The sequence below is a fragment of the Rattus rattus genome, chromosome 2 (assembly GCF_011064425.1).
Source record: "Rattus rattus isolate New Zealand chromosome 2, Rrattus_CSIRO_v1, whole genome shotgun sequence".
NCBI lineage: Eukaryota > Metazoa > Chordata > Mammalia > Rodentia > Muridae > Rattus > Rattus rattus.
This window is the reverse complement of record NC_046155.1, coordinates 117,809,084-117,835,523: the sequence shown is the minus strand read 5'-3', so window position 1 is coordinate 117,835,523 and position 26,440 is coordinate 117,809,084. Positions and strand designations below refer to the sequence as shown.

The window sequence follows — 26,440 nt, the reverse complement described above, 5'->3', positions numbered from 1 at the left end:
AAAGCATATGCGCAACTGTTGATTAACATCTGGACAGACAATGTAAGGTGAACAACTGTTCCTAAACCAGGACAGCACGATAGCCTAAAGACTGAGCCATTCGAGTCCAACGAGTCTAATAGTGGTTACTCATGGATGATTATGGGCAGAGCCATTCTCCTAGAAGTCTCCATGCCTACAGTTCGTTTTATGTGGCTCTAAGTTTATAGAAGAATTGGTGCAGACCTGGCTTCAGAGGGCTCCTAGTGGGACAATGCAGGTGATTTCAGACTCACAGACCAAGGTAGGCTCTGGGAAATTTGTGTTAATATGTATTCTGTCCTTGCCCTTTCAAAGATTCCAATCGTCCAGGCGAACATAATTCACCTCTAGTAATGATGGCTTGCCTTCTGCTGCCTGGAATGGGTGTGGCTAAATGACAGATCTATCTAATCCACCAGGTCTCTTTAGGATCTGGAGGACTGAGGTCTTATTGTAACAATAAAACAGAGGTTTGATTTGGGTGAAAAAAAAGGTAAGACATAAAATAAGCTATATTTTGGAAGCATGTTAAAAAACATTCACTATTTTTCTGGAAAAAATAGGGTGAGGTGAGATTTTTACCTCACAATACTTATCTGAATAACTCCAGCTACAACAAAGAGTTAAGCTGGTCACAGTTGCACATGGGTGAGGCAGAGCAAAATGAACTGTAAGTTAAAGAACAAATACAGCCAGTCTGGGCTACAGAGACCCTACCTCCAAAGTAAAATGGAAAACACCAGAACAACAATGACACATAAAACACAAAGCCCAAACTCAGAGTCAGATGTCGTTGCCAACCTATAAAGGAACAAGACTAATGCACTCACTGCTTATTTGTCCTCAGGGCAGGGTAAGAAAAGAATTTGTAGCCCATTAAAAAAGGAAGAAATCTTTTAGGGTAAGAAACATTAAGAGAGAGAGAGAGAGAGAGAGAGAGAGAGAGAGAGAGAGAGAGAGAGAGAGAGAGAGAGAGAGTGCTGCATAATCATTTAAGCCTTCTGGACTTCACAAGGCACCCAGAACAAAATTAAATAGTGAAAAAATTTCCAACACAAATGATCAGATTCGATGCCTTCACTATAAATGTAGTAACTTTATCTGCTAAAAATAATACAAAGGCAGAAAAGAGGACACAAAACCAGGAATTTTCAAAGATTTGGTATAAAAGCAAATTTGCACGACTGCCTACAAATCCTAAATAATAAGAAGGAAATGTAAATTAAAGAAATGGAATTCCATTATACACTTCTGATTAGAAAATATCCGACTGAGGAAGAAGGATCCAGAAAGGCAACCTGTGTGGCCCATTGCTAACCATAATATACGTCCGGATGACCATTTAGCAATCCTGGAGTGGTCCGTAAAATAGACACGCACTTGGACTCAAAATTTTATTTCCAGAAACAAACCCTTGGGAAAGAATCAAGATTGGTATAAATATTTTAGTATGGGAATCTTTGTAACTTATTCATTTTAATAGAAATTTTCTCCAATGTTCTTAGAACGAACATTAATTATCTTCATAACAGGGAGAGTATAAAGTAATAGAAACAAGAGTATTAGAGTGTGAGCATGTCTCATCCAGCATCTTGCCTCAGAACTATCTAGAAGGAAGAATGCATAATGATATAAAAACTTCCTCCAGGTCATCAACATTTGTTTTACTGTTACTATGAGGGTGCCCCAGGGTGTCAGGTTTCATTTACTTTTGTCACAGACACAATCTTGAACTAGCCTGTGAAGACAGATATTTGGTACCAGTAAAGAGCAATGGGAGATGAGACAGAGAAAGAGGTGGGAGGGGGGCGCAAGCACAGCCAGCGATTGTCATAAAACAGAGAGAGGTTTGGCCAAGACTCATTCCTTCCTGGGGATTTATTTAGTTGCTAGGGGTGGGTGTGGGGTATCTAGGGACACAAAATAAGACATTAAAGTAGAATGACAAATTGGGAAGAGGAAGGTGGTCAGTAGGACAGAATAAGGGAGGGTAATGGGGTGAATATAATTAAAACACATCATATAGTGTATGAAAATATGTTAAGATAGTTATCACATAATTTTATTATATTTTAATAAAACAGCAGTTTGGGGCTAAAATGGGGTCAACTGATTCCCCTGAGGGGCAGGACTACTACTGCTCCTAAGAAGACCTTGAATCACCTTGGAGATGTAAAGGTCTTTGAGTTCCCCTTGATTCAGATTCATTTGGCAGTTTACACACAAGACGGCTAAGCCATGGCAAAATTAGCATCTACACCTAGTATGCCTTAATTACTGGGCAAAACACCTGGATGGAAGAGACCAGATTAATTAAATAATTAAATAGTATCCTGAGTAGGTCCACATTGCAGAGACCCACAATGTAGAAATGCAGATTCAGCTTGGAGGTAGGGAGAGGAAAAGAGGGTGGGAGAAACTGGGGTGATGAAGTGGGGTGTGTCTCATTAGAGACAGTTGGGGTCTGGTTCAGCCTTCTGTTGACCCTGTGACTTGTTACCCTGCACGTGCTCATGGTTGCTTCTGTTTACCGGCAGGACTGCCCAGCAGATGCAGAAGATTTCAGAGCCCAGCAGTGCTCAGCCTACAATGATGTGCAGTACCAGGGTCATTATTATGAATGGATTCCACTACACAATGACCCTGCTGCCCCATGTGCACTCAAGTGTCATGCTCGGGGACAGAGTTTGGTGGTAGAGCTGGCACCCAAAGTGCTGGATGGAACTCGTTGCAATGCTGACACTCTGGATATGTGCATAAGTGGCATCTGCCAGGTAAGTCACTCTTGCCACACTTGTCCTGGGTTTGGGGATGTGCTGTGCCTATTCTCAATAAAAAGATTTTGATCATTTCATTGTAAATACATTCCCAGTAGAGAAGGTTAGCTTTTGAGAAGTGATAGAATTCTCCCTCTGTTTTGATTGCTGAGAACCATTTTCAAAACCCTGGATATCTGGCATTCCAATCGGGTTTTCTTTATTTAACGTGATTTTTGCCTGCACAGAATCAAAATATATAACTTCTAATATTTCTCTCGGATCAGGGACTCTCCAAGTAGGACATGCAAAGCAGACTCCCCGTGAAGTGTTTGAGGTAGTATTACTTGCTACTCCCTCCCAGAATTTCTGCCTCACGGGGAGGAGTGATGCCCAGCTCTCAGGGAAAATGAGGCCACCAAAGCTTTGCTGTGATCTCCAGGACCACACTCCATTGAGAGTGCTGGAAGAGCAGTGCAGATCTCTGGGGTCAAGGGCAAGCCATCAGATGTGTCAGGTCATTTTGCAGAGCTGAGATGAACGGGACTGAGGCATGAACTCCAGTGTATTGTATGTAATGAGCAAGGATTTAGACTGGTTCCAGAGGCACTTTGAGGACTACTTGGACATCATAGAAATATCGTTTTCTCCGAAGGATGCTCATTCTATCTATCTATCTATCTATCTATCTATCTATCTATCTATCTATCTATCTATCTATTATCTATCTAACATGTGGTGTATATACATGTTTGTGTGTGTATATGTGTGTACCTGGGTTACTAACAATACGAAGGAGGGATATTCAGCACTCCATCTCCTGTGGAGGCTTAGGGAAGAACAGCGGCCACAGCACACAGTCCAGCAGCCGTGGGAGGAAGCTTGATCTTTATCTCTCTCTTCCCCGTTCCCTTTCAGGTTCCTTCTTGCTCCATCCTTCGCCTCCCTCCCTTTTCCCAAGTAGCTCCCTTCCACTTTCAGGTCATTTCCTTTTTAAAATTATTATTACTTTGTGATTATTTTGTTTGTTTAACATATAAATGCCGTCTTTCTGCTAATAGTCCCCTTGGTGGTTCTTGATGAGTTGTTCTAAAATTCAGGAGCCCTGCCAGGGTTTCCAGGCTCCTCCTACACAAATTTATGCTACTCCAACCCTCAGGTCTGTTTTTTAACATAATTTCAATGGAAGCTTACAGATACCTAGAAGAATTTAGTGTAAGGCATATTTCCCTCTCCATTTCTTCCTCCTCTTCTTTTCTGGTTCTTGCTGTTCTTCCTTTTCTTCCTCTTCCTCCTCTTCCTCCTCTTCTTGTCATCCTCTTCTTCCTCTTCCTCTTCTTCCTTCTCTCATTCCTCCTCTTTCTTCTTCTTGGCTTTTTGAGACAGGGTTTCTCTGTGTAGCCCTGGTTATCCCGGAACTCTCTCTGTAGACCAGGCTGGCCTCAAGTTCATAGATCCACCTGCCTCTGTGTCCTGAGTGCTGGCATTAAAGGTAGGTGTCACTGTGTCCACCTCTTCTGGCTCCTACGCACGCCCAGCCTCCAACTCCACAATTTTCCCATCCAACCTATACAGATTTACAACCGACGAGCCTGCACTGAACACCACATCATTACTCACATCAGGACTTAGAGGCACCATTCCCTCCCCTGGGGATTTATTTTCCTTTTGAGGCAGAGTCGTGCCGTATACCTCACACTGTTCTCAAAATAACCATGTAGCTCAGGCTAGCACCAAACCTGCCGTCCTTCTCCCTTGGTCTCCTGGTCACTAGGATTACAGGCCTATGACTGACACACCCACCAGTGCCATCCTAAGTCTCTGCACCGACATAAAATTCTCTGAGCTTTGTCTCTTATCCCTCTGCCACCCCCTCCTCCCTGCCAACCTCTGGTAACCATTGGAAAATTTCAAAGCACTTAGAGACCCTGTATTTCTAAATAACACATGGCCAAAGGGGAAAAAAATCTCACGAGAAAGGAAAAATTATTTTGAACTTAGTGAACACAGAAATACAACGTAGTAAAATGTGTGCATATGATTGGAGGCTGTGCTCCCGGAGACATTTCAAACCCTGATGAAGGCTCTGGGTTGAAGCACTGAGCCTAAGGAAACTGGAAATGCAGCTCAGTCCCATCCAAGTCAACCAGAAGAAAATAACCAATACAAGTGAGAGAGGAGTTCCGAGGAAAAGAATGGAACTTGCTCACTGATAGACAGGCTAAGACATTGAGGCAGACACAAAGCAGTGCAAGGGAGAGTGGAGACATTCCTCCCCTCAGAGCCAGTGGCATTAAAGGATGCAGATGAGTAAGAACGACCCTGTCCCCACAGATCAGACAGGCTAGAGGAGCCACTCCTTCAAAGGCAAGGTCTGCCAAACCTCCTATAATTAGAAATAAACAGAATATGCCTATATCAATTAAAGAACTCAAATTCATGATCACAGACTTTGCAAAACAGTAAGTCTTTTGCCTCAGGGATTTATTTTATATTCAAACAAATACTTCAGAAAGGAATTATATCAATTCTTTTCTGTTCATAGTCTTTTTAAAAGATTTATTTCATATATGTGAGTACACTGTCACTGTCTTCAGACCCGAGAAGAGGGCATCAGATCTCCATTACAGATGGTTGTGAGCCACCATGTAGTTGCTAGGAATTGAACCCAGGACCTCTGGAAAAGCAATCAGTGCTCTTAACTGCTGAGTCATCTCTCCAGCCCTAGTTCATAGTTTTTAATTTTTCTTTTATTTCTCGAGATTATAATGTCATTGCATTATTTCTCCTTCCCCTTCCTCCTTTTAAACCTTCCTATAGATTACTTCTTGATCTCTTTAAAATACATGGCCTCTTTTTTCATTGATTGTGATTATATACATATATGCACATATGTGTATATACACAAACATATATAAACATGCACATATGCACACACACAAACATACACATTTCTAAATGCAACTTTTGCAGTCTGTATGATGTCACTTGTATGTGTGCATTCAGGACGGGCCATCTGGAACTGATAACTGGTTGGTACACTCTTCCCTGGAGAAGACTATGTCTCCTGCTCTAGCATGCCTTAGTGGCCTGTAGCTCTTTGTGTAGGGTGGAGGCTTCATGGGCTTTCCCTGTCCATGTTAGTATCTCTCCTGTTGTTCTTGTTCAGCTCATGTTTAGGCAGTCATGGTGGCACTTCATTGGTGCAGCTTCTAAAATGGCTAAGAGACACAATGTCACAGCCAACTCCCTCTCTTATATCCATTCTTTATGATCTCTTTCATAGAGGGAGACCTAAATTTATTCTTCCAGGAGCATATATACAAAATCTCAACAAATATTAGTAAACAAACCCCAACAATGTCTAGAAACACAGCCAATGACACTTATCCCAGATACACAAAGCTCACTCAGCATTCAAAAATCACTCAATATAATCCACATGCTAAAGAAGAACCATGATTATAGGAACAGCTGTAGGAAAAAAATTAACCAAATCTAACACTCATTCATGATGGAAAAGGTTAAAGAAGAACCCTCAGGAAATTACAAGGGAAATTTCCACCACTTGATAATGTATATTTAAAGAATTATAAGTACAGTATATTTTTTTCACTAGTGCACAAGTGTTCAGTTCTACTTGTTTTTGTTTTTTTTTTTTTATTATTATTAACTTGAGTATTTCTTATATACATTTCGAGTGTTATTCCCTTTCCCGGTTTCCGGGCAAACATCCCCCTCCCCCCTCCCCCTTCCTTATGGGTGTTCCTCCCAACCCTCCCCCATTGCTGCCCTCTCCCCAACAGTCTAGTTCACTGGGGTTCAGTCTTAGCAGGACCCAGGGCTTCCCTTCCACTGGTGCTCTTACTAGGATATTCATTGCTACTTCATTTAGGTCAGAGTCCAGGGTCAGTCCATGTATAGTCTTTGGGTGGTGGCTTAGTCCCTGGAAGCTCTGGTTGGTTGGCTTTGCTGTACATATATTTTTTAAGACAAGATCTCTCCATGTAGCTCTGACTAGTTTAGAATTTACTATGTAGATCAGACTAGCCTTGAGCTCACAGAAATCTGCTTGCTTTTGCCTCCTGGGTTCTGGGATTAAAGTGTGTTCCATCACAATTCCACAATTGGCTTAATGTTGCTCTTAATGGTAAGAGACTAGACACTTTCTTGATGTGTCTTTCTTTGAAAGGAAAAACAAAAATGTTTTTCAACCCGTCACTGCTTTTCAACATACTGGGAATAAAAAATGAGACAATGTATACTGATTGAGAAAAACAAAAATTATCTTTGTTTATATATCATTTGATTGTGTATGTTAAATAGTAAAGACAAAACCTCCTGGTTTGTCTTTATACTAATAACTGACTACAAGCAATACAGTATGTATAACAGCTTTGCTATACACATGTCAGTGACTTCAGTGGTATACAGCAGAAGGGCAGAATTTGATATTGAAATACAATTCCACTTACATTAGCATCCCCAAAAGGATATACCATGAGATTGAAAGAGCTGAGCAAAGTTGGAGGACTGACATACAATCTCAAGACTCAGTATAAAGTGACAATAACCAAAGCAGTAAGATAATAGTACAAGGACAGACAAATGGACCAGTGGACCGAGTAGAAAGCCTCTGAATATGTCTATAACAAGTCAAGTGATCTCCGAGAAAGGAGTAATGGAGAGAAGACAGCCAACAGATTGTGCTAGGAGAACTGGCTATTTACCTACAAGAATTCTAGGTAGAGATTGGCATCCTTCAAAAACAAATGCCTCACAAATGTAAATGTAAACTGAAAAAAAATTGGAAGTCAACACTACGGTATTGCTTCAGCCTCCCCTTGCTGCCTGCCAATCTCTCTCTGTTCACTGCCTACCCTGTTCCATCCTATCTAACAGTTTCTGTTGACAACTCTTCAATGGCCAAGGCTTATAGTTCCATTTTTCTGCATCACAAGCTGTTTATGATTTTCCTCTATTGCAAACAGTCCACCTTGGGACTTGTCTGTTGAACCGTCATCATCACCATCAGTCTGTGGGATTATACTTGTTTTCTTCCAGCTTTTTGCCAATGGCATGCATTACTTTTTTACTCAAAATGAACTTGTTATTATTAAAGACGACTTAGAGGGCTGGGATTGAACTCCTTGGTACAGCACTTTCCAAATATGCAAGACCCCGAGCTTCACCAATGGCATAAGAGATTAGTCTGGGCTACAGGAGAACGCTGTAGATGAGGTGATATTAGAAACTGAGGCTTTGAGAAGCTGTTAACAAGTTAAATAGATTAAGATAAGCAGTGGGCTTATGACATACAGAACAAATATTCAGTATCGGGCTGCATAAAGATTATCTGATTGCTCTATAGGGCTGAAGTAAGGTATTCTGTGCAGTAGTGCTAGACGATGGGGCTCTGTGTGTGTGTGTGTGTGTGTGTGTGTGTGTGTGTGTGTGTGTGTGTGTGTAACGAAACCACTTGTGAACCTTTCCTGTGAGCTGTGAGAGGAGCCACTGAGGAATTGCCTTAAGAAATAGTTCTCATGGGCTTGGCTCCAGAGACGTCGTTTGGGTGCTAATGCGCCAGAATATTTGGAAGGGGTGGGATCTGGGAACACAATGGAAGGTCAAGTTTGGACTCAGGAGAGATGCAAAGTCAAACAGTGGGTAGGATAAATGAAGAAAGGGAGGAGACTTAAGAGATGAACAAACATCTTTTAGGGCTGGATGTTTGAATGGATGTGGGGGAGAGAAGGGGGTCACTGGACAGATAATGAGGTCACTGGGGAAGACAAAGTATCAGGTGAGAATGAGATATGTAAGTCAAAGGTGAGAGCTGGTACACCTGTGGATATACAACTTGGCACAGAAATTGAGGCCTTAATGGATAACTGTAAGATCTGATTGAATATCTCTGGGTACTGAGAAAGGCAGAGCCACTGACGTGGGAGACACTGGCCTTGCCACTAAAGGGAAAGCATAGAGAAAGCACTCCCCATTGTGACTGGATGGAATAGACTTCTGATTAGTGTAAAGACCAAGGGCAAGAGAAGAAAGGGGGGGAGAGTGTGGCACAAGGAAGGTTAATGGCACCAAGTATTTCTGTGGATTCTAGAGGAACAAGGGAAAATATTGATAAAAGCTATTTGGTGATGTTGGTTTGTGTAAAGCTTGTGTCATGGTTAGAAAAGGCACTGGTGGATAGCAGGCTTTATCAGTTTCCCATGGGCACTATAACAGATTGCCGCAAACTTGATAGCTTAAAATAACAGAGATGTATTCTTGCACAGTCTAGAAGCCAGAAGCTCCAAATCAGGTCATCAACATGGTTTGCTCCTGCTGGAGGGAAAACTCACCCCACGCCTTTCTCTTCTGGCTTCTTGTGGTTCATCATCAGTCTTTCTTTTTTTCTTTTTTTTCCAAAACTGGTATTGAAAGCAATATGAAATTACTTCAAAATTTAAAAATAGAACCACTCCATGCGTCAGCATTACTTTTGCTAAGCACACACCCAGTGAGCATTATATCAGCTCTTATGAAATATCCATATCTCCCCCTTTTTGAAGCATTGAATACATAATATCCAAGATACAGAAATAACTTGAATATTAATTACAAAAGACATAAATATGTATGCATTAACCTATTATAGTAGAATATTATTCAGTGTTAACGAAAGAGTTGCAGATATGCATTACAGTATAGATGAACATGAAGAACACTATGGTAGCGACTAAGCCATACTCAGAAAGATCTTACTTTTGTGAGGGCTCTAAATTGAAGTCTCACCTTGGCTTATTCTTATACCTCTATTTGGCGTAATGGTTCAGTCTGGAAGCAGGACATGTGTTATACACATACACAAATGCACAGTATCCTTCAGATCAGTCTTTATATTTCTTCCTGTGGATCCATCATGGCAGTCAACACCTCTCTTTTTCATTTTAGCTTCCCACATATCCCCCTGCCTCCTCTTAAACAAAACAAACAAAAAGAGGACATGTACTATTATTCCCAGACTGTTTTAATCCCAAGATGGGTAATTGGAGTTGCACAGGCCTTTGGTCACTCCCTGTGGTGTAGGATGAGCATCGGTGCTGACTCAGCACCCTGTGGCTGTCCCCTTAGTGTCCCTGGGATTTGATCGTTTCAATGGGTAGAAATGAGATGCCACCTTCCTTATCAGTCCCTTTAAAAAACAGTTCAGCTCCAAACAACATTCCAGAGAGCTGTTACCCAGGAGACCTTCAATCAACCTGACTTCACTTTCCCTGTTCTCTTTTGGTACTCACTGTCCAAGACCCCCTGGAGTATTATTTAACTCCAACTTCCTTGTTTGCTTCAGCAACTCAGCATTTGAAGAGGTTTGCAGGATAATAGCCATCTCTGGTTCTGAGTTAGCCCATTTTAAATGAGTGCCTCCTGGTTGTGCTTTTGTGAGTCCAGGAGAGCAATCCAGCTCTTTGCTGCACTAAGGGGTGATGTCTATTTTTATTTTTTTTCAAGGGGAGTGCATACCAGCTAAGTAAAAAGAAAGATGGAGACACTTCCCAGTTGAAGTCAGTATCTTTCCTTCCACAGGATAACATTCACGTCAATGCCCTTTTTGTACAGTGTGGTGGTGGATATCAGCAGTTGTCAGGCAAGAGAATGAACTGTGTGATTCACTCTGCTGGCCCCAGGACCAGGGGAGGAAGCCCTGATGAGTATTTGGCACAGCCAGTAACTTTTGCAAGTGTGTTTACAATTTTCTCATTTAAAGGAGCATGTCACAATGCTCTTGGGGACAACTTTCCATTAGCTGGGAGAGCAGACAGCGTGAGACAGTCACAGGTCTCACCATGGGTCTTGCTGAATGAAATTTGCTTCTGCTTCTGATATTTGCCAGGCAACTCTGCAGATAGTTTGTCGTCTTCTCTCTCCTCCTCCTCTCCCTCCTCTTCCTCCTCTCCCTCCTCTCCTCCTCCTCTCCTCCTCTCCCTCCTCCTCCCCCTCCTCCTCCTCCTCCTCCTCCTCCTCCTCCTCCTCTCCCTCCTCCTCCTCCTCCTCCTCCTCCTCCTCCTCCTCCTCCTCCTCCCTCCTCCTCCTCCTCCCCTCCTCCTCCCTCCTCCTCCCTCCTCCTCCTCTCCCTCCTCCTCCTCTCCCTCTTCCTCCCCCGCATCCTCCCTCCCACTTCCCCCCCCTCTCCTCCTCTCCCCCCTCTCCCTCCTCTTCCCTCCCTCTCCCTCCTCTCCTCCTCCCCTCCCCTCCTCTCCCCTCCTCCTCCTCCCTCCTCCCTCCCCTCCCTCCTCCCACCCTTCCTCCCCCCCATCCTCCCACCTCATCCCTCCCTCCTCCTCCCCTCCCTCCCTCCCCCCACCCCCTTTTCCTCCCCCTCACCTCCCCCTCCTCCTCTCCCCCCCCCCCCCCCCCCCCCCCCCCCCCCCCCCCCCCCCCCCCCCCCCCCCCCCCCCCCCCCCCCCTCCCCCCCCCCCCCCCCCCCCCCTCCCTCCTCCTCTCCCCCCCTCCCCTTCTCTCCTCTCCCTCCCTCCTCCCTCCTCCCTCCTTCTCTCCCCTCCCTCTTCCTCCTCTTCTTCTTCCTCCCTCCCTCCTCCTCCTCCTCCTCCTCTCCCCTCCTCTCCCCTCTCCCTCCTTTTCCTCCTCTCCCTCCTCCTCTCTCCCCTCCTCCCCTCCCTCCTCCTCCCTCTCCCCCTCCTTGCTCTCTCCTCCTCCTTCCTCCTCTCCTCGCTGCCTCCTTCCCCCTCCCCTCTCCTCGCTGGCTCCCCCTCCCTCCCCCCTCCCTGCTGGCTCCTCCTCCCTCCCCCCCTCCTCTCCTCCTCCTCCCTCCTCCCCTCCCCTCTCTCCCTCCTCCTCCTCTCCCTCCCTCTTCCTCCCTCTTCTTCTTCCCTCCCTCCCCCTCCCCCTCTCCCTCCTCTTCCTCCCTCCCCTCTTCTTCCCCCCTCCTCCTCTCCCCTCCTCCTCCTCTCCCTCCTCCTCTCCCTCCTCTTCCTCCTCTTCCTCCTCCTCCTCTCCCTCCTCCTCCTCTTCCTCCTCCTCCTCTCCCTCCCCCCCCTCCTCCCCTTCCCCTCCTCCTCCCCCTCCTCTTCCTCCTCCCCCTCCCTCCTCCCCCCCCCCTTCCTCCTCCTCTCCCCCCCTCTCTTTCCTTCCCTCCTCCTCCTCTTCCTCCTCCTTCTTCTCTCTTCCTTTCTCCCCTCTTCCTTCTTAAAATGTGTGTGTGTGTGTGTGTGTGTGTGTGTGTGTGTGTGTGTGCACGCCCGCCACGTCTCAGAAAACCAGAAGAAGACACTGGACCTTCTGGAACCAGTGTTACAGGCAGTTGTGGGTGGCCTGACAATGGTCCCAGTAATCAAATTTGGATCCTCTGAAAAAGCACGCATGCTCATACCTCTTGAGACACCACTTTAGCACCATACTTGATTTCTTATTTACGTTTAACAAATAAATAGTCTGGCACATAGGTAGAGGGAGTCATTTAGAATATGTGATAAAATAATTTATGAGGGGCTAGAGAGATGTAGCAGCAGTTAAAAGCACTGGCTGCTCTTCCAGAGGATATGGGTTCAAGTCCCAGCACCCACACTGTAGCTCATCACTGTCTGTAACTCTACCTTCAGGAGATCTGATACCCTCTTCTAACCTCCTCAGGCACTATACATGAGTGGTGCATAGACATACATGCAAACAAAATACCCACACAAAATAAATTTTGATTAATTATATTATAAAATAAGTAATAAAATTTATGATAAAATAAAACTGACACTGGGTGTTTCCTAGGGACTGGGCATCATCTAAGCATCTTACATATTTAGCTCATCATCATCTGAGGAAGTAGGTACAGTGCCCTTCCTGTCCAATGGGGACATAGAGTTGTATTAAGGAGAATGGGCATTCAGAGGGAGGTAATTTCCCAGAATGTCTCAGTCTCTATGATAAAACAGTGCTCCAGAGTGGATTTCATAAACAACAGAAATGTGCTTTTCACGGTTTGAAAACACATCAAAGCACTGGAAACTGTTTTGTTCAATGAGAGCTTATTTCCTAGTTTTCAGATTGATATGACCTTATGTGTTGTAAGAGACAAGAGAGGTCTCCCAGGACCATCTTGTAGGGGGCACTAATCCACTCTAGTGGGTTCCTGCCTCACCATTCCTAAAGGCCCCGCCCCAAACACTATCACTATGGGGGTCAAGACTTCGAAACACTTTGAATTTTAAGAGTATACAAGCACCCAGAGGAGCGCACATAGCTAGAAGTTGACAGAGCATGATCAGTGTAAGGTCATAGATCAAGAAGAAAGATGATAGGCACATTTCTGGTCATGCTCAGTTTGCAGGCATAGCATACATGTGGAGAAAAGAATGATGGCAGACAGGAATGTTTTGAGGCATGGTCAGTTCAGTATTATAATAAGCTGAGTCTACTCTAAGTTGCATAAATGAGTGAGTTGGAATGGCTAGCTGATCTTGCTTCATTCTCTGTGAGTTTTTCTACATTCTGCAATAAAACAAAAAGACAAGAAAACGAAGGAGTTGCTTAATGCAGACATTTTTTTTCCTCTCAAAGGTGCCTACCTGCCCCTGCTCACCAGCGAATGATATTTTTTATCTTTGACTATTTGTAAAGCTAAAGTTTAATGGAAAATGGAATGTGATCCAGTCAGTACAGCAGATGACTTGAAAATAGATGACTCAGTAGCATAGATTCAAACTCAAAGACACACACACACACACACACACACTCACACACTCACACACACTCACATACTCACATTCACACACACACTCACATACACATTCACACACACACACACACACACACACACCACACATACACACACACACACCATACACACACATACACACACACCACACCACACACACACCACACAAAACACACACACACACACACACACACACACACTCACACACACACACTCACACACACACACACACACACACACACACACACACACACACACACACACACACACACACACACACACACACATACACACACACACACACACACACACACCACACACACACTCACACATACACTCATACACACAGTCACAAACTCAGACAAACTCACACACAAACACTCACACACACTCATACACTCATAAACTCACACACACTCACACACACTCATACACACACATCACACATGCACACACATACACACACATACATACACACTCACACACACACATACTCACATACACTCACACTCACACATACACACACTCACACCCACACCCACACACATACACACACACTCACATACACACTCACGCATGCACACACATACACTCACATACACTCACACACACTCAAACTCACACACACACACACTCACATACGCTCACGCACACACACTCACACACATTCACACACACTCACACAGAGTCCTGTAGGGAGACTGTTCAGGTATGGACAGTGGGTGCAATAGGCACTGTTGTAAACTGGAAAGTACAAGCTCAGGGTGAAAGTTCACTGAGTTCATTGGATTCTGCTACTTCTGCAATAATTTAACACCTACACTTTCCCCACCATGAGGTCATTGGCTTTTCAAATTTTCTCATGTTGAACTTTTTTTAAGAAGCCTTGTTGAACATTTCTTTAGGTGTTTCTCAGCCATTCGACATTCCTCAGCTGTGAATTCTTTGTTTAGCTCTGAACCCCATTTTTAAAATAGGGTTATTTGTCTCCCTGCAGTCTAATTTTGTGAGTTCTTTGTATATTTTGGATATAAGCCCTCTATCAGTTGTAGGATTGGAGAAAATGTGGTACACCTCCACAATGGCCTACTACTCAGCTATCAAAAACAATGATTTTATGAAATTCATAGGCACATGGATGGAACTGGAAAATATCCTGAGTGAGGTAACCCAATCACAGAAAAACACACATGGTATGCACTCATTGATAAGTGGATATTAGACCAAATGCTCGAATTACCCTAGATACACAGAACACATGAAACTCAAGAAGGATGACCAAAATGCGATGCTTCACTCCTTCTTTAAAACTATCCTCAACAATAAAAGGACTTCAGGGGGAATCACTATCCCTGAACTCAAGCAGTATTACAGAGCAATAGTGATAAAAACTGCATGGTATTGGTACAGAGACAGACAGATAGACCAATGGAACAGAATTGAAGACCCAGAAATGAATCCACACACCTATGGTCACTTGATTTTTGACAAAGGAGCCAAATCCATCCAATGGAAAAAGATAGCATTTTCAGCAAATGGTGCTGGTTCAACTGAGGTCAACATGTAGAAGAATGCAGATCGATCCATGCTTATCACCCTGTACAAAGCTTAAGTCCAAGTGGATCAAGGACCTCCACATCAAACCAGACACACTCAAACTAATAGAAGAAAAACTAGGGAAGCATCTGGAACACATGGGCACTGGAAAAAATTTCCTGAACAAAACACCAATGGCTTATGCTCTAAGATCAAGAATCGACAAATGGGATCTCATAAAACTGCAAAGCTTCTGTAAGGCAAAGGACACTGTGGTTAGGACAAAACGGCAACCAACAGATTGGGAAAAGATCTTTACCAATCCTACAACAGATAGAGGGCTTATATCCAAAATATACAAAGAACTGAAGAAGTTAGACAGCAAGGAGACAAATAACCCTATTAAAAAATGGGGTTCAGAGCTAAACAGAGAATTCACAGCTGAGGAATGCCGAATGGCTGAGAAACACCTAAAGAAATGTTCAACATCGTTAGTCATAAGGGAAATGCAAATAAAACAACCCTGAGATTTCACCTCACACCAGTGAGAATGGCTAAGATCAAAAACTCAGGTGACAGCAAATGCTGGTGAGGATGTGGAGAAAGGGAACACTCCTCCATTGTTGGTGGGGTTGCAGACTGCTACAACCATTCTGGAAATCAGTCTGGAGGTTCCTCAGAAAATTGGACATTGAACTGCCTGAGGATCCAGCTATACCTCTCCTGGGCATATACCCAAAAGATGCCCCAACATATAAAAAAGACACGTGCTCCACTATGTTCATCGCAGCCTTATTTATAATAGCCAGAAGCTGGAAAGAACCCAGATGCCCTTCAACAGAGGAATGGATACAGAAAATGTGGTACATCTACACAATGGAATATTACTCAGCTATCAAAAACAATGACTTTATGAAATTCGTAGGCAAATGGTTGGAACTGGAAAATATCATCCTGAGTGAGCTAACCCAATCACAGAAAGACATACATGGTATGTACTCATTGATAAGTGGCTATTAGCCCAAATGCTTGAGTTACCCTAGATGCCTAGAACAAATGAAACTCAAGACGGATGATCAAAATGTGAGTGCAGATCGCTCATGAGAGACACAGCCAGAATACAGCAAATACAGAGGCGTATGCCAGCAGGAAACCACTGAACTGAGAACGGGACCCCTGTTGAAGGAATCAGAGAAAGAACTGGAAGAGCTTGAAGGAGCTCGAGACCCCATATGTACAGCAATGCCAACCAACCAGAGCTTCCAGGGACTAAGCCACTACCCAAAGACTATACATGGACTGACCCTGGACTCTGACCTCAGAGGTTGCAATGAATATCCTAGTAAGAGCACCAGTGGAAGGGGAAGCCCTGGGTCCTGCTAAGACTGAACCCCTAGTGAACTAGACTGTTGGGGAGAGGGCAGCAATGGGGGAGGGTTGGGAGGGGAACACCCATAAGGAAGGGGGGGGGGAGGGGGGATGTTTGCCCGGAAACCGGGAAAGGGAATAACACTCGAAATGTATATAAGAAATACTCAAGTTAATAATAAAAAAAAAATTTAAAAAAAAAAAAAGGGAACAAGAATACCCTTAGGAGGGGGTAGGGAGGCAAAGCTTAGAACAGAGGCTGAAAGAACGCCCATTCAGAGCCTGCTCCACATGTGGCCCATACATATACAGCCACCAAACTAGATAAGATGGATGAAGCAAAGAAATGCAGGCCGACAGGAACTGGATATAGATCTCTCCTGAGAGACACAGTCAGAATATGGCAAATACATAGGCGAATGCCAGCAGCAAACCATTGAACTGAGTACGGGACCCCCATTGAAGGAATCAGAGAAAGGGCTGAAAGAGCTTGAAGGGGCTTGAGACCCCATATGAACAACAATGCCAACCAACCAGAGCTTCCAGGGACTAAGCCACTACCCAAAGACTATACATGGACTGACCCTGGGCTCCAAATTCATAGGTAGCAATGAATAGCCTAGTAAGAGCACCAGTAGAAGGGGAAGTCCTTGGCCCTGCCAAGGCTGGATCCCCAGTGAACGGGATTGTTGGGGGGAGGGTGGTAATGGGGGGAGGATGGGGAGGGGAACACCCATATAAAAGGAGAGGCGGAGAGGTTAGGGGGATGTTGGCCTGGAAAGGGAATAACATTTGAAATGTAAATAAGAAATGCCCAATTTAATAAAGATGGAGAAAAGAAAGAAAGAAAACAAAAGAAGAAGCCTTGTAGCTTCTGCCATTTTGGATTACACTGAAAGTGGAAAGGAAATAGAAGCTTTTTCGAAGTTGTATTGATTTCTTTGTTTTTCTTAAAAACAAAACAGAGATCCGGAATTTAACATGAAACTCTCAGTTCTTAAAAAAATCTTCTGTCACCAACTTGGCTTTAGAATGGCTGGATTACACTCCTGTGTGTTATAGGCTAGGTTTCCTTGAAGAAATCAACTACCCTCTGAGACCAGTGGTTTAAAGCAATCAAATGCTGACTCCTGCTAATGCCACTTGCCAATGAAGGTCATCAGGATTTCTGCTCTTGAGGTGTTGCAGACCTAGACTGAGGGGTGCTTTACCTCATGTTATATGTTATAGCATAGCCACAGTAGATAGAGAGATGCTGAAACTCTCATATGCCTTCTTAACAGAATTGACACAGGTCGGTTGGGGTCATATTTCATTGGCTAAAGACAGTAACAATGGTCACTTCTAATGAAACTGAGAAACTGAAGTCCTCTCATAGACTGAGAGGCTTGGAACACTTAAGAGTGTCTGTCTCCAAAGAGCAGTGCAACTTGCTTGCTTTTCTTCAACTTTTTATGGTCTTAAAAAGTTCATACATGTTTTATCATATTTCCCCTCCCTTGCCCTTCCCAGATCCTTTCCCTCTCCCTACCCAACCCAGATTCATTTTCTTTTTCCTCTCTCCCTCCAAATGAAAGCAAAACAAACCAAGAAGACAAAAAATATTGCTCTGTTGGAGAGAATGAAACAAAAGGCTCACCACAAACACAGTCCATTTTGTGATGGCTAACTGCTCCTGAGCACGGGGTCTGCCTTGGAGTGTGATTGATACACCCAGGGACAATCCATTGGAGAAAACCGATTTCCAGTTTCCCTGCAGGTATCAATTGCACATAGGTTCTCACTAGGTGTGGGAATTTGTGTTCACTTCCCCTTCTCTGTCCTGGGACTTTGTCAGGTTTGAACCTGTGCAGGACTTGTGCGTGCTGCTACAGTCGCTATGAGTCTCTATGTGCGTCAGTCCTGTTGTATCTGGGTGATGCTGCTCTTTTGAAGTCATCCACCAACTTTGGCTCTTACAATCTTTCTACCTCCTTTCTTCATACATCCTCGAGCCTTGAGGGGAGTGTTTGATGGAGATGTCCCATTTAGGACTGAGGGCTAAAAAGTTTCTCACTCTTTGCCATCCAGGTATAGGTCTCTGTGTTAATTTCCATGCAAGACGAAGCTTCTCTGACAAGGCTGAGTCACTGATCTAGGGGTAGAGCAGTATGTCATTAGAAGCCATTTTAGTGCTATGTCTCCTTAGTAGAATAATAGTAATAGGACTTCCCCGAGGGCCCCTGACCTATCTACTCTTGGGTTCTTGGCCACTTTAGCATTTTTAGACATGGGTTCCATCTCATGGAGCAGGCTTTACATTTAACCTGAAAAGCTGATTGATTAGCATTTGGGCCACCCCAAACATCAGTACATCTTGCAAGCCAGGTTGCTGTTGCAGGCCACAGGGTTTGTAGCCACTTGATATTGATGATTGCTTTTCTTTTCCAACAGTGTGCAGAATACCTGGGAGAATACTAGGACCATGAACACTAGTTAGTCGGGGTAAAGCCTCTAGTTAGGCACGAGCTCTATTTCATTGATGATTACCTTTCTTCTCCAGCAGTGTGCAGAGGACCTGGAAGGTCCCAGAACCGTGAACACTAGACAGGGGAAAATCTTCTAGTTAGGCAGGAGCTCAATTTCAGATTTTCTCTACAGTAAAATACAATTTTCAGAGATATCAAGTGAAAAAGTTCGTTCAAAATTGGTTTGGTTCTTGAAGGATTAAACTTGATCTATCTGGAAATTTTATATTTTGCTTAATTTGGATTAATGGCACTTATTTAAACTCCATCTGCCTGGACTTTGAAATAATCTCTACTCGGATTCTGTTTATAAATGATTATGTCTTCCAAAAACCACTGCTCATATATTTAAAGTATGTGTTTATGTTATCCCGTGTTTTATGACTTTTAACTTGTCTCATTAGCTATGCTGCAAGATAAGAATCTTGTCTTATTGATTTATACTTTTATGCTTGGCATTATATAGAAGAGGATAATTTAATTGATGCTAATATGCTCAATGGGTTTATCAGTTAGTAGTTTATAAATCACCATAATTAGGTATCTTGACGTTAGGAGATGTCACAGAAGTCGGAAAACACTTCAGATAATATTTTAGGAGTTGCTTATTGTGCACTGTGGAAGACCTAGAGAGCTAGAGTTCAGTCTGCCTCAGTTTCAAGTCAGCCCCGGCTTACACTTGATGAATCACAGGGCGATCAGACCTTCTTTTCAAATATCATTTTTCTGTGATGTTTTCACATGCTTTGTTTGGCTGTAAGAACTGGATGGATTTTAACCTTTAAAAAAAATTAGGAAGCAAATACAAGTGCTTGGGAGGGATTCGATTGCCCAAGATTTTGCAAAGCCCCAAACACTCTTCAAAATAAGTTTGTCCTCACTCTTCAGCACACACCCTTCCTGGATGAACAGAGAAAGGGTGACTCTCACCCTCATGAAATGCAAAGCTCTCAGGGACAGCGACATGTGAGGACAGAGCTTGGCCCAGGAAGATGATGTCTATAATTTCATGGCAGAGTTATTTCCCGTGGGGAAAGTTTCATGAACACAGTTACTCACTGGTCCAATCCCAACCATGCAAGTATGCTTCCAGAATCAATCACCCTTAAGCTGTCCCACATGTGCTTGCAAATAATCATATAAAGTCCTCTGTAACAGGGTCCTCCTTGTCTTTCTGCTGAGAGCAAAGGTGCAGGAAGGCGTGGCACACTATTGGGGTTCTGCTTAGAGGATCAGGGGTTTAAAACTTACTGGCACTGTGTGCTGTCTCTGCCATGGGGACAAGCCATTTAGCTTCCATTGTGTGCAGACAGACTCCTTCTTTTTTTAAGATGTAGATAAACGGTCTCACCTGTATCATAAGGTTGTTGTGGAGAAGAAATGAAAGAGCACAGGCAACATCTGTGACACAATGCTAGGCATATGGTAAGCATCTAGTAAAAATCAGCACAGTATTATAGGGACTCTGGGAGAAGCGGTTGACATGCAAGCACAACGTCCTGAGTTCGAATCCTTAGGACCTACAAAGACTGGATACAGCAGCATGTATCTATAATCTCAGCTCTGGGGAGGCAGGAATAGGAGATCCCTGGAAGTTCATGGACCAGCTGGCTTCTGACTACCACACGTGCTTCCTGATACGTGTGCTCCTGGACTGATAAATGAACATAAATGTACACATACAAATTTAAAAAATATGTCACTAACATTGTCTTTAAAACCATACTATCGAAATAAAGGAGTAGAAATGCTATTGACTCCAGCCGCTCATCCAATAATTTAATACCAACTGTAGTGTTCCCAAGGAGAGGTCTGGCTTTTGAGACTTTCTCCGTTGAGCTAAGTACTGAAGACTATAGCTTTAACCATTTGTGATGCCACAGAACAAGTGTAGACCCCCCTTTGCTCCTGGCATCCTGGGGTGAGACTGAAAACATCTGAAAGCATGGCTATTCCCTCATTTCCTTGGAACGAATCCTGTCTCTCTCTGAAGCTCTCTTTCCATCTTTCTCCTCCCTTCAACACCAACATTTTGGAAAGATTCCCCTATAGATGTGGCTTGAACCGCATCCAGTTCTTCTTTTCTCTTCAGCACCTGGAGGGATTTGACAGCTCTGCCAGCCGCTGTGTACTGGCTTCCGGAGTCCGAAGTTGATGACAGAGAGAATCAGTCAAACCGACACCCCCACCCCAGCCCCTTCAGAACTCTCTAGAATTGTCTGATCGCTGTGTCGCTTTTTAACAAAAACGTTTCTCCTTTAACGTTTGCTAGACCTTTGGTGAAATACACATTGGCATCTTTATCTCTCCTCACTGTTGAGGAAAATGAGTCTCTGGGAGTCTGACTCCTTGCCCAGCATCCTGTATTTTGAAGGATGTGGTAGATGAGTCAGGATTTGTCATGACCGTCTTCACAGTCCCCGCACTTCATTGCCAGGCTTGTGAATAACGTCAGGGAGTAGAGATAAACTATTAGACTGGTAAAGATCACTGGGCACACTTTATGAAAAAGCCTTACTTGTGAAAGTGGAAAGAAATACAAACCACAGGTATTCTCCTGTAAGGGCGGTTTCAATGTCACACACACCCAGGCATCCTGACATAGTAAACTGAAGGGTAACAGCGAGCCACGTTTTGTATGCGACACAACTCCTAGTTTTTGTCTTTACAATCTTCTATGGACACGTGGATATAATTATATGGAGGTGGCAACCTAGGGGTAAGAGCAGCTAGTAATAAAGACATGTAATGTAACCACAGATGGAAGATTTTACCTGTAGATTTCTCTGCATCGAAGCAAATGTACGGACATACTGTGGGCCTGAGGCATAGATATCAGGTTCAAGAAACGAGACTCTGGGGCAAAAGTAGGAGTGGCGAGAAAGAAGGGGGCAGGAAGAGGGGCTGGGAGTGTAGCCCAGTTGGTACAGTGCTTGCCCGGCATCATAGAGCACCAGGCTTGGTCCTCACACCGCACAGTCCAGATGTGATGAGGCACTCTGAGCACATGGGAGGTAGAAGTTGAAGGCTCAGACAACGTCATCCAGCACTACACAGCAAGTTCAAGGCTATCTGGGCTACAAGAGACTCTTTTTCCTCATGGGAAGGTGAGTGAGGGGGTCAGAGAGAGAGAGGTGGAAAACAAGCATTGTTTATAGGCATACGGATAACTGAAATATAGCTAGAGAAGAACAAGGTTGCAGGAAGGCAGCTCCAGTTATTGTAGTTCTGGGGGCCTTGCATAAAAATAATGGAGAAGGTCCGAGACTCTGAGGTGCCTCATTGGTTTACATTTACAAAATGGTGTCCTCGTAAAGACAGCCAGGCCATAAACTGAAGCAAGATAACACCCTGAGTGAGATGTCTTTTGCTCTCTTCCTGCAGACCGTGGGCTGCGATAGACAGCTGGGTAGTAGCGCCAAGAAGGACAACTGTGGGGTCTGTGCGGGGGACGGCTCCACCTGCAGGCTGGTGCGGGGTCAGACCAAGGTGCACCTGTCTCCTGAGAAAAGTAAGTGTTGAAGCCTAGCTCTCCGTATGATCACAAGGAAGCTGCGTTTTCCACTCTCACCAGACCACCATATTCCTAATGCTGAACTTATCTGAACGGAATTAGCTTTGGCCAGTTTTCAGAAAGTCAAGTTTCTTTTTTTTTAAGTTATCATTTTCCAATTTCGCCTTTTAAAGAATCTGGTTCTACTAATTTGTTGCTGGTTCCCCATTTTTTAAGCTGTTGCTAGTACAAAATCTTACTAACTTTTATAAAGCCTAAAATATTTTTTCAGGTACACTGGGTTCATAATTTCATTTGATTTGTCTTCATTGCTGACAAGATGGCAGACGACATCATATTTGTCTTATTTTCAGTTAATCAGTTGAAGCCATTTATCTGCTATACCATTCCTTAGTTTTTATCGCTATAAACTTTGTGTACCAGGAATGCTGATTTTCAGTCTGCCACACGCATTTCAAATGTAGCTTCATTCTGTCACTTGTCTTTAATTTTGCTTGTATTGTGGAAGTGGAGCTTATGAAGCTGTATTTTTGGATATTTTCTCTTCACATTTCCATACTATATCTCTTTAATTCAGGGGCCACCTGTATACGTTAATGGCCAACTAGTGAATAGTTTAAGCTTTGCAGGACATAACATCTCTGTCGGGGCCTCTCAAAATTATTGTCCTATCAAAGCACCCATAAACAAGCAAATGTAGCTATACATTTTGTTTTGTTTTGTTTTTCTACAGAGAGAGAGAGAGAGAGAGAGAGAGAGAGAGAGAGAGAGAGAGAGAGAGAGATCATGAGATCCTCTGAAGCCAGAATTACAAACATCTGTGAGCTGTCATGGTGGACACTGGGAATTTAACACAGGTCCACTGTTAGGGCAGTAAGGGAGCTTAACCACTGAGCCATTTCTCTGGCCCACTTTTTCTTGTTTTCTTGTTTCTTGTTTTCTATCCTTAAATTTTTCTATTCATTTTAGTGCCTTGTTGTTATATGAAGTTCGGATCTTATTTATTCCTAGGTTCAGGAGACCATGATGGGAATGGAAGAGAGGAGGGGATGAAGGAATAAAGGAAGGGGAGGACAGGGAGGATAGGGAGCAGAAACTGTAGGAGGATGCAATCTTGCAAGAAGAGGAAACATAAGTCTAGGTGTGATATAACACTAGAGGAAAAAGCTGCCAGTGTGTGTGTGTGTGTGTGTGTGTGTGTGTGTGTGTGTGTGTGTGTGTGCCACACAGCGCAGGCTGGCCCATTGCTGGAATTCTAGGCATGCTCCATCACATCAAACAAGTTTGGCTTTTGCTGCTCAAAGCTGAGTGTACATTGAACAGCAGAAGAGAAGACAGAATGGTATTCAGTAGTCAACCATAAAAGCTGTCACCAGCCTGCTTTGTATTCTGGGTTAGATGGAGTCATCAAAACATTTTGGCAGCAGAGTGACATGGGGGAACTTGCAGATCACCTTCAAGAACGTTCTGGAAGCAGGGAGTTCAAAAAGGAAACTATGTTTACACACCCGAGAGCCTCGGGTCTGAGGGAGTGTGGCAGGAGACTGTGAGCATGGGACACTTGGAAAGGTATTTATGAGGAGGAACTCTGGATCAGTCTGCAGTCCTCTGAGTAAATGCTACAGTGAGAGACATGGGATGAAGTAACATTTTGAGCATAAGCAGCTGGCTATGTTCGTTCTGAGATTGAGCATCCTCAGAAAGGAGGCGTCTATTAAGGGTAGGAACCCACCTCCCTGGCCTTTCCTCTCTCGGGAATACTGGCTCTGAATAGTCAATCCTGTTACACTACTCTGACCCTTTCCCACAGCTGAGGAGTGTATTTTGTCCCACCCTGCCTTGTGGGATTCATGAATATAGTAGCCCACTTAAAGGGAATGTATAGAACAGGAAGCAGGCATGGGTTACATCCTGAGGAACTCCAACATTTAATCAGAGAAGAGTAGGTAGGTGAACACAGGATTTAGGGAGAGCAGGGTCACAGAAGCCAAAGGAATCAGTCATCTCGAGGAATTCATGTGATCTCTGACACACACACACACACACACACACACACACACACACACTTACTTCTTGCAATATGAAGATGACTGTAACATTCACAAGAGTGGCATCTGTGAATTTCAGATGCATAAGCCTGATCACAGTGAGTTGATGAGGGACGATGAGAATGGGTAGAGGGGTTTTCCAAGAGTAAGGAGGGAATAAATTCAAGGCACACTGGAGAACCTGTTGGAAAGTGACATGTGTCCTGTCCTCTTGGATCTGACTAGCTCTTCATTAGGCAGTCACAGAGAATAAGGACAGTGAGATGCACTTAAGGGAAAGGAGATGGAACTCCCTAATGGCAGTAAAAGAGACAGAGGGATCACGGTGAGGGACAGGTAAGATTGGAAACTGAATTCATGGAGGATCCCTTCCATAGACTTCAGGAAGTAGGTGACCCTGACAGCTGGTGTGCCAACAGGAATGCACACATCCCAAATGCAATGAAACCCAGATAATAAACGTTAGAATTATAAATGTCCTCTGAGAAGAAGTGTGGACTTCTCAGAGGCTCCGAGGATTTGTCAAGGCCAGGGACATTTCTCCCCTAATGTGTGCTGTCTTCCAGGACTCAAGCTCTTCTCTCTCCACATCCTGGGGCCATGCATTTGTCTTTATGGCTATAGAGTTGAACAGTTAGACATCACATCCACCTCAGTCAAGAAGAGATGGTAGTGAAGACTTTCTGTCAATTCTGTGTCCTTTATTCAGAAAGCAAAGTTGTCCCCTAGGACTTCTGTGTCACTGAGCAGAACTGTAGCATATGATGCAATTTCTTTTGAGGGAGTTAAAAATCAAGTGCTAAGCATCCTGCCCATTGCTATCACTGGTACCAAGATGACATAAAACTTTATGATTATCAGTTCTCCTCAGATGTCTGATGTCATTTCATTTCACTAGATCTCTTGTGTTCCAACTTTGATATTGTCAGACCCATTTTGCAGGGGAGGATATTAATCACCAGAGATATTAAGAAAAGTCTCATGAAATTAATTTTAGAAAATAGCTTGAGAAAAGTTTTTAAGAGGGCTGCTGTTGGGTGTGGGAGAAGGATCACACAAGAATGGATTGAAGGAGAAAACAAAATTGAAGGAAGGACACATATCAGGCAGTCTGAAGAGAAAGGCTGTACTCTGAGGGCTGCTTCAGGAGGGAACCTGGGGGAGAACACTAACACAACAAACAAGTAGTTATCTCACTGTGACAGGAAGCAGATACAGTGAGGGCTGGCTTTTAGATTCAAAAATTCATCAGAGAAGACTTCATTGATATAAGAAATTAGATACCAAGATCATTCTAAGCGAACCAGAACAGAAGCCCGTGGAACTCTTTCCTAAAGCCATTTATCTGATGTGTGTGTGTGTGTGGGGGGGTGAAGTGTGGAGAGCAGATCCTGAGATGGAGTGTTGTGTTAGCTTAAGGGGCTTGTCTCCTGGTGCACTGTTCTTTGTATGAGTGTGCAACAGGTATACATGTTCCTGTGAGTGTGCACATCCAACTACATGCATATGCATGTGGAGGACAGAGGTGGTCATCAAGTGTCCTTCTTAACTGCTTTCAGCATTTCACTGAACCTGGAGCTCACAAATTCATCTAGGCTGGCTGGCCAATGAACCAACTCCAGAATTTGCCTGTCTAAATCCTCTAAATGCTAAGATTCCTGCCATGGGTCACTATCCCAGGTATGGGTGACCTATGAGTCTGAACTTATACTTGTGTAGCAAGTATTTTACAGACTGAGCCAACCACAGCCCTAGTTCCCTGCTTGTGATGAAGGTCCTTCCTCCTTTCTCTCCCACTAAATCTAGATCTAGATTTTCTTGCATTTCCTTCTCTCCCTTCCTTCCTTCTTTCCTATCTTCTTTCTCTCTCCTCTCCTCTTAGCAACTGTCAGTATAGGTCCTTATGAGATTCTATTAAAATATTTAGTTGCTTTAAAAGAAATGAAGACACAAAGTTGGTTGGGTGG

At 43.8% G+C, this 26,440-nt stretch overlaps 1 protein-coding gene across 1 annotated transcript in view; it reads left to right on the top strand.

The window, feature by feature from the left end:
* Adamtsl3 (ADAMTS like 3) overlaps window positions 1-26,440 on the top strand; it is a 291,589-nt gene that overhangs the window by 114,146 nt on the left and 151,003 nt on the right. The window contains exons 6-7 of the mRNA XM_032893300.1: window positions 2,559-2,795; window positions 22,296-22,422. Of these exons, the coding sequence (XP_032749191.1) occupies window positions 2,559-2,795; window positions 22,296-22,422 (364 nt within the window). The remainder of the gene's footprint in view (window positions 1-2,558; window positions 2,796-22,295; window positions 22,423-26,440) is intronic.